Here is a 9,650-nt window from a genome sequence, read left to right as displayed (position 1 = left end):
AACCACTACCAGAAGTCCCTTACCAATTAGTCTTCTCATTCCTCAATATCCCCCGATACTACGAGGTGCCGTTCTACATCCGACTACTGCCCGCTACTACGGCTACTGCCCCCCCTCCCCCCCAGGTGCCGTTCTACATCTGACTACTACCCGCTACTACGGCTACTGGCCCCCCCTACTACCACCACCCACGCTTCTCCCATCATTCCTAATAGCACCCCAAGCTTAAGCCTATGGTGAGGAAAAAGGGTGCGAGTTCACTGGCCGACACAGGTCCCTCATCCAGAAATAGATTTTTCCTTTGTCAAAATCCCTTTTCTGGGCTCATCCTGTATTGTTCCGTGAAATAGTAACAGAGAATTGGTCCCATAAGCTTGGAAATACACATATAGGTAGGAGAAAGGGCACTAAAAGGGAAAAAATATATATGAAGACAGAACCCTGTTATAATGGTTCTGTTATATCCGGAGGAACCACATTCCCTGCTGCCACTGTTGCAAATTTTAGGGCTTCCAAGGATTTTAAATAGTGGCATTTGAATACTGCTGGTGATTTCCAGCCTGTATATCTTTTTAATTCTTCAAAATTCATGTGATAAAAATAATTGACTGATGTAGCTACTGCTCGGATATCATGGGCATGTGGGACTGATTCCGGGTTGGCTTGTTTCATAAAATAAAGAAACTGTTGTCTGATTCCTTTCAGGGAAATGGTTCCTCCATTCTCTCTAATAAACAAAGGGCCTGAAGACTTATTAGGAGTTCTATTCAAATAGGCTTTCAGCGTGTTAACTGGGCACAGAGATAGGTCCTGTGTAAGTGGGACAATCTTCCACGGGGTCCATCTATTCTGTGGGACCTCATTCTTTGCCAAGAATTTTCTATCTGGAGAGATCAATATTTCACCAGAAGAAAGTGTCAATGTGATCTGGTTCTCTAGATAATGCCGAGAGTTCAGATATTCTGGCTCCTGAAGCTAAACTTATAAAAAATAACGTCTTTCTAAGAAACGTTACATAAGTACAAGAGTCATTATCAGTGTCAGAAGCTAGTTTAAGGACATCATTCAAAGACCAGGAAACCATGTGAGGACGAGTTACTGGTTTTAGTCTAGCACAGGCTCTTGGGATAGACGAAAAATACAAATCTGTAAGATTAATATTGAACCCGAACTGAAATATTTTCTTTAAAGCAAACTTAATTGTAGTAATAGTATTAGCGGCTAGTCCTCCTTCAAATAAAAGTTCTGAAAAAGGTAACTGCCAAATTTGTAGTCATTGTCTGAACTCCTGAGTCTTTCAGAAATTTGGCTAACTTCCTTACAGCAGAATCATATTGCCGAAGGGTAGATTCTCTTTTGTCTGACTCCAGGAACAATGTGTTAGGAGGGTCAATCTCAGCATCTTTTTGTGCTGCAAATTTCATAAAGTCCATAAAATTGGGGCACTCTGAATTCTTGAGGAAGCTGACACACTGCGAGTTTGTACTATTTGTGTTAACTTTGGGTTGGGAATCCGACGAGGGCGGAGTCTCAGTTCCACCAAGAGAGGAAACCTGTTGCTTTTGGGCCAATTGGGGGCTACTACGGCAAGCCGTCCTTTGAAAGTCCTGAGCTTGTCGAGGACTTTCATTAGCATGTTTATAGTTGGAAACAGGTAAATCCTCTGCCAGTTGTTCCAATCTATGGACATGGCGTCTGTGGCATAGGCCACAGGGTCCAGGTTGAGGGCTACATAACATTGTAGTTTATGGTTGGATTCTGTGGCAAATAGATCTTACTTGGAGATCCGGAACTTGTTGGCAGATCCAATTGAATGACTTTTTGTCTAAGGACCATTCCGACTCCAGCAGAGTTGTCCTTGAATGCTGCGGGGGTTAAGTTATGGTACAAAAATGGATAGCAAAAATTACTAAAACAAATTATAGATGTGAATGGATTAATGTATGAACTTGAATGTAAGGGAAGATATGATTTATAAAGTCATCAAATATCCAACACTAAAAGAAAAATAACTTAAAAAGGGGGTAAAACACAATATACAATAAAACATCAGAACAAAAAAGGGTCAACATTACCTTCTACTAGGAAGAGCACCAATATGTTGGTCCTTGGCTAAGAATGCACTGCATTACTGCATGGACAATGACTTAAAAAGATGACTAGCCTTCAAAAAGTAGGGCCAAGTTTCAAGAGTACCAAGGTAAATATTATTAATGTTCTGGCGCAGATGATGTCTTCTTTAGGTGGTCAGTTGAAGGATGTTTTGAAACAGCCAGCACATATAACGGGCAAAAAACTCTGTTGATGTAATCAAGTTTGCATTGGAGGTTTACCAATGTCCAGTATGAAGTTGAACATGGATTTATTCACAAGACAGTAAAGAGCAAGTTTTTCTCTATAATGTTAAGATTTATGAAAAACCTAAAATATCAAAATGGTCCATTACACACAGAAATTTGGAATTTTAAAATATTTTCATGGGCAAACCCAAGAATTTCAGGTTAAATAAAATTCATATAAATCTATTTCAATTTATTAAATGTATGTTGATACACACTTATAAGATATGAAAACATTTTTACATAAATAACCACTACAAACATAGACAATATACCAATTCCAGATGTAATCTATTACTTTTTTGATGTAGGGATAAGGTGGGGTTTCTACATCTGCTCCTGTCCTATTGCATTCAAATGCAGAGAGCTAAGTAAGAGTCAGTAATTAAGTAGAAAATTCCATGTACTAAAATAGTGTACTGTACTTTTATACTCATGAAATCAAGGTATTCCAGAGTTCAACATTGCAAAACACAATTACTATTTACCCACAGCCTTTTGTTCTTTGTGAGTGTGCTAACTTACTAGAATAAATACCTCCTTTTTAACTGGACGATTCTAGAATCTCTCGCAATTTTTTATCGACATACAAGAAAGTACACCATTAATTACTGTACATCAGGCAGGTATTAATATTTCACCTGTCAAATTGCATTCAACTAGTTTCTCTATGCTTCATAGTTGCCTTCAGAAATATCCCTCTGCAGTTACTTGCAAGTAATTTAGACTAAAAATACAATCGAGGCATTTAGCCCTTACTGACTCGAAACTAAACGTTTCGTACTTAGCCCGTGGACAATCTCAATAATCATTCAGTGCTAATAAGAACTATAAATCTCTTCATAAGGTTTTATCTAACTGAGTAATATTTCAATATGATTTGTCAGGTAATAATAGTCAACACTGCGATACAATCAAAGAGAGTAAGTTTAGTTTTTGTGTACTATATTACAAGTGTTTGCACACTTCAATTTATTTTTATGTAGAATGTACATACACGCATTTGTTTCATTAAAAAAGGTCAAATAAATTAAAAACATACAAAATTACACCTACCAGAACCTACCCCATTTGCTGTTCAAGCCCTGCAACTTCAAATCTCCTCTTAAAATCCTTCGAGACATTCCGTAACTTTATTAATTACTCTTTTACGCCATGTAGCTTCCCATCTCTTATAAAGGTACAATTTATTTACGGGACTACTCTCGCCTTCAAAACTATACTCTGGGTGATCAAGCATGGATTGGAAAGTTTTGAACTAATTTTTATGACAAAATTACTGAAACTCAATGAATTCTAAAAAATAAATTGCAGTTAAAACTAATCCAAATTCATGCTTTAGCAATCACTTATATCAATACTTGTATGCTAGAAATTACTATCACCCAAGAATACAGCTCTAAATTAAACATCACTATCACTATACAGTATATGAAATTACTACATACAAGTTAAGTTTAAGCTTTGGATTTGATGGGCGTTGGAGGCTTTACCTTCGTGATAGTAAAACCCGGAGGAGGGGGATCAGTTGCGGTAGGTTTACCTCCGGGCATCGGTTCTGCAGGACCATTCGTTTTCTTTCTGTAATACTTGACCTTCTTGATGTACCCTTGCACTAAACCTCGAATCTTGGTGGGATTTATCTCTCCAGATCTATTGTGACAAACCTGAGAGGGAAAGAAAAAAAAAATGGATGGATTTAATAATGAAACTATCCTACCAGGAACAAGAAACATCCATCTACAAACAAAGGCACTTCCCCCAATTTTGGGGGGTATCTGACATCAAACAAATGAAAAAAAAGGGGACCTTTCCTCTCTACGTTCCTCCCAGCCTGACAAGGGACTGAACCGAGTTCGGCTGGTATCGCTAGGGTGCCACAGCCCACCCTCCCCCATTATCCACCACGGATGAAGCTTCATAACGCTGAATTTCCTACATAACAGTACTAATTTGGATGCCAATCTTATTACTACTTGGATATCCATTTTATTACTTTCTCATAACACATCACTTCTTTAAAACTACTATGTAAAAGCGTGATCTTTACAAACATAAATTACTAATAATAGTGGCTTCGCATTAAAAAATCATGAGGTAAATGAGTTTAAAATTTACAATTTCAAGTGTTCCCACTTAAAGGGCTCACACAGAATGTATAAACTTTCAAAAAAGGTATTTCCATTCTACTTACCAGAGTACAGAAAAAAGATTTAAAACATATTTACTAGCTTACCAATTCACCATACAGAGTATAAAAGAGAGAATTTCAGAGAAAATAAGCACCAGTTAAGAAATCAAGACAGAAACCTGATCTAAGAAAGCCATTTCCTGTGACAAACATACTAGCTAACGATAATCATTCTAGAAATTCACTTAAGCAGAAGAAAAATATAAGTACAAAAATCTAATGGAATATTTCATATATATGATTCTATGTTATTCATATAAAAAAAGTGTCTAGTACTGTGTGAAAAAATATATAGATTTTTACAATAAGACAAAATAATAATGAAATAGTGATAAATATTGTCCTAATGAAAACTAAATCAAAATAAGTGGTACACATGAGAATGATTAAACATTTAAGTAAAAGATCAGAACTTGAAGTTAAATGAGTAAATGCAATATTGCTTACCCCTTGTCATTTTCCTCCAACTATTACCATGATACCCAGTAACTAAAGATATATGCACTTGCCATACGAGAGGAATATTGTTTTTACGGAAACAGCGTACCCTAGACACGGCAGATGTTACTGCTCTAAATCAAAACAATAAAAATTTATGATGATGTTTACCCTACTGACAGCTAAGCAGATTACAGGTACAAAAATACTTGCGTCCTTTTTCGAATAGATTTGGTACCTCCATAGAAATGACGATGTGCGTCATCAGTATTTCTAATCACTCGTCAACTGAAACAAAATCTCAACTTTGCTTTCTTACTTCTTTTTACTAAACCTCATTAATCAAAGATCACACGATTTTGTTAAATTGAAATCTCGGTCACGTCAAATGTATCCTTCAGGAAGAAAATACATGCTTACTTTACTTGCTCAATCCTATCAAGGTATATGGCCACTATACCCTCACTTTCTTTTGTCCCCCAAACTCACAGATTTGCTGTTTACTTGGATATCCTAGTTTTCATTGCCAAACATTTTCTATTCCATCTTTTTCTATTAAGTTTATCTTGCTGTTTGATAACACAAGGCAAGAGAGATGGCCTATGAAGCTGTCTTCCAATAGATTACTTTGAGTATTGACTTCGTATCTGTGTCTCTTCGAAGTGAATTTTCTTTAGATTTATCAGTCCATTGATATGTAGTATTCGTGTTTAAGCATTAATATATTTGACCTTACAATTGGTTTTACTATCTTAAAATTAATTCAATATGTTTTAAACATGAGCCTGCACTTTTATTTTTGCCTTTTGTCTAATAAAGGTTATAACAGTGATGTGGCCTAGTTTTCTACGTGAAGTGGGCCCACTACTTGACAATTTTACCCTGATAGTGCATCCATCCTTTGTGTTAGTCTTTTACTATGAATTCATGTGTCATAACATGCTTGTTTAGGTTTACCAAGATGAGGCTGTCGATCATTCGTCTTCATTACAGACCATTTTTTGTGTGCTCAATTTCTAGTGGAGGAAATGGTTCCTCTGTCCTGTATTTTTAGAGATTAAATCCTGCTGGAAAAAACTGCAAATATATTAACTTCAGCAAATATGTTATTAAGAGATAAATATATACCCTTTTGGATCTGGAGTAGACTGATCACACTACTATCAATTCAATAATGCAGTAAAATAATAGGATGCATCGTAATAAAATCTACAAAGTGATGATAATCAAGAAATTTCAATGTAATCCCATAAAAATACTGACCAACTCTCAAATGTGGAAAACGGAAGAATAGCAAACCGAGTAAGTAAAAAATACTGTTTTAATGATCATAACGTTACACTTTATTAATTCAATTTGCCTAAAGTTTTAGTTTAAAATATTTAGGCCAAAGTTCAGGCATTGGGACTGTGTACCAAGAACTTCAATCCTCTATATGAAACAATCTTTCGTCCTATAGCAAAGGACATGTCTCCCACAAGACATTTTCTGACATTGAAAAGGCAGCTTAGTCACACCAAAGGTCTGGAATTCCAGAGTAAAAGAAATCTGTAAGATCTTGATGGAATTCTGTTGCCAAAGTTTCATTCTTTTCCAGAAACTCTTGATATTTAAGATTTTTTCTATTGATTATTATTAACATACATCCATGTATAATTTCTATTTACAATCCATGAAAGTAATTAAAATAAAATCATATAGATATCAACTTTAGAATTAATCTTTTAACGAGATACAGATTTACAAAGAGGGAAAATAAAGGCTTTAGTTTTCCTGTTCAACAATGCTTTTGTTGATGATGAATATCACACAAGGCGATTGATACATGGGTCATATTCCACACTCACCTACTATTATCATCAGGTCTTACATATTGTAATATATTCTAATAACATTTTAGATATCCAAGACCTTACAAGGATGCCTTGAGAAAAGAAAAATGGCTGCTACTATAAAAGAATGCCCCGACATTGAAAATTTGCTCTTCACATACCAGGAAAATTCCAGTTGTGTAGTGTACTAAGGCTTTATCATAAGGAATAAATCCTTCGTAAAAACTCTGAAAAGTACATGAAGCTAATCACTAATGATAATCCTGAATAACAAACAGTCTAAAATAAAAGATATAAAAACAGTTAACTACAATCTACACTTCTGCAAAACACTATACTGTGTCAGCCTACATGCAGATGAGCAGCCCATAAATCAAAACATCACTTGCAGCAGAACTGTGATTGGCTACAATTACATAAAAAAAAAATTATTATCTCAAAATGAAGCCATATCCATCCCACAACCAAATGAAACATGCAACTAAGTTCCCCCTGTAATTCATGCATCATTTTTTTGTTACTTTAAATAGAAAATATCTAAGTTTAAATACACCTTTCTATACTAAAAATACACATATATATTGTATCTTTTTAGGAATACAAGTACAATACAGGCATTACATAAAATCAAACCAATCTGATAAATACTGACTTATCTAAGGTATAATACACTCTACAGTACTGTACTACGGTACTTTAAGCAAAAAAAACTAACTACACAATTCTATACAATTACAAATCAGGCTACTGTCAGTTGATTATAGCGTAGAACTGAAAAATAAAATGGACGTAGTTCTAGCTTAGCAAACTTATTTCATCCAGAACACCATCCACTACAAACTCGAAAAGCAGCCTACTGTATACAGTAATAATTTTCCTGCCGTTACTAACCATGCCAACATATACGAGTGTCTTACCTTTTGGACGCATTTGCGCATGATGTCCTTATAGTCATCTTTGTCTATTGTTTTCTTATTATAAAATGGTTTAAGGCTCAGTTTGACTTCTTCTACTACCCGTTCTTGCCGCTGAACCTTTTTCAAGAACTGCCGAGAATATATCTTTAATGAGAAAGCAAAATTCATTTGAATTCACAAACCTTAATTTATAAACATAATAAGACAATTGCAATTTCAGTAAGAATGACAGTTCTCCCAAGAAAATCTTCCACAAATAACTAAACCAAAGGCTTTCTAAGGTACGTCTGTGTAAGTGTAACAGAAACTTCAGTAAAGTTTACTGGGAATATAAGCTCAAAGAAAAGAGGCAAACTGCAAGGAACAATACCAGCAAACCAACAAGGATAACTTATCTGCAAATAATTTACCAATATAAATAATATTTACCGATGATGAATTTACTTACAGTACAAACTAAAATCCCTCGACAAATCTATCTTAAAAGACAATTTTTTAAAATAAATCTAACTAATAAACAATCAAATACAATGCAAAAGATGGTACTTATGTACGTGAGAAATAATATTACGAGCAAATAAGAATAAAATGCCAAACACATGATTTACCTATATTTCAAGGCAACCGATCATCGGATGTGGCAAAGATCCCAAACCCGTGCAATGGAACCATGAAATAAAGAAATACAAGCCTTTGACAGAATGATCTGTCATTTGAAAATATAAAACGCACACAGGCAAAACTGCCTTCAAGGAAACCATGAATCATTTACATCTGCCAAAAGGTTAACCATAAACAAAATATATGAATCTCCCTTGAACACACTATAAAATTATAGAGTATATGAGCTCCGCGCAAAGAATATATCAATAGATAAAGGAAGCTTTTTTAATCAAGAAAAAAAAAATGAACTTAAAATACAAAATTATATTCCTGAACTAAAGTAATAAAATTAAAATTTTCCCAGAATATGTTGTTACATATTAAAAATATACTTTTTTAAATAAAAAGTGTAGTAACTACCATTATAAAAGAAAAAAATATCAGGAAACCCAAAGCCAATTCATTTAGTCATGACTGGAAAAACAAAAACTTAGGCCAATAAACTGCATATTATGAAGATTACAAAAATGACTAACTCTTACACATTATTATTTGTCAAAACAGCTGTTAACAATGTCCCCTTAAAATTTTAGTCTATCAATAAAAAAAAGGTAATGTAAGTGTAGCCAAATAATAAAAATAAAAAATTTGGAAATAATTTGTATTTTTCCTAACATAAAAACCTGGAGCTATTTATAATAGGGTATTACTTTCGGCGCTGCTGAAAGACGAGCCATGATAATTTTAGTGAGGGATAACTGTCCCATCCGCTAGTTAGTGGGTGGGAGGTGGGGTAGACTGGCTACCCCACTCACTCACACCTCTCGGCTGCGTAACCACTTTGCTTTATGGCAGGACTTCTCGGGGGACAGGGTGGCGGGCAAATTTGTATAAATAGCTCCAGGTTTGTATGTTAGGAAAAATACAAATTATTTCCAAATTTGTTATTTGTTCCGACACAGATACAAACCTTCGCTATTTATAATAGGGTGACTTACTCTTAGGAGGGAGGAAGTCCTCACCAACTGGCCTTGGTCATGACCCGGGGTCCTCTCTATTTCGATCTGTGATCGAAAGTAGAAGGGACCCTACCCTCGCTAAAATCAAGGGCCGATATGAGGTAATGCACTGATAGCGGCCTGCAGGAGCTTGTGTGAGAGTGGAACTAAAAGTGTGGCTTGTCTTTAACATAGGAACGCGAGTACAGAACCTAATGTTCTTAAAGACTTAACCAATACCCTCCCTCTAAAAAGTATTAAGGACGTAACAAAGTATTCTTCTATACTTAAGGAGGCACAAGGGAAATGGGTCCTACTTGCAGCGAGGCGAG

General features: G+C 35.2%; 1 protein-coding gene and 1 pseudogene across 2 annotated transcripts in view; both read right to left on the bottom strand.

The window, feature by feature from the left end:
* Positions 1 to 444: 444 nt before the first annotated feature.
* On the bottom strand, positions 445 to 1,836 carry LOC137615992 (uncharacterized; annotated as a pseudogene).
* Positions 1,837 to 2,517: 681 nt separating this feature from the next.
* LOC137616655 (PHD and RING finger domain-containing protein 1-like) overlaps positions 2,518 to 9,650 on the bottom strand; it is a 163,528-nt gene continuing 156,395 nt past the window's right edge. Inside the window, exons 11-12 of one of the 2 annotated variants that reach the window (XM_068346579.1) lie at positions 7,718 to 7,861; positions 2,518 to 4,006 (exon numbers count right to left, since the gene is read on the bottom strand). In XM_068346579.1, the coding sequence (XP_068202680.1) occupies positions 3,797 to 4,006; positions 7,718 to 7,861 (354 nt within the window). In that variant the 3' untranslated portion in view covers positions 2,518 to 3,796. The remainder of the gene's footprint in view (positions 4,007 to 7,717; positions 7,862 to 9,650) is intronic. The other variant, XM_068346580.1, reaches the window with a different exon arrangement.

This window comes from Palaemon carinicauda, chromosome 22 (assembly GCF_036898095.1).
Source record: "Palaemon carinicauda isolate YSFRI2023 chromosome 22, ASM3689809v2, whole genome shotgun sequence".
In the NCBI taxonomy this organism is placed as follows: Eukaryota; Metazoa; Arthropoda; class Malacostraca; order Decapoda; family Palaemonidae; genus Palaemon; species Palaemon carinicauda.
The sequence above is the reverse complement of the archived record's forward strand: the minus strand, read 5'-3'. Positions and strand labels throughout refer to the sequence as shown.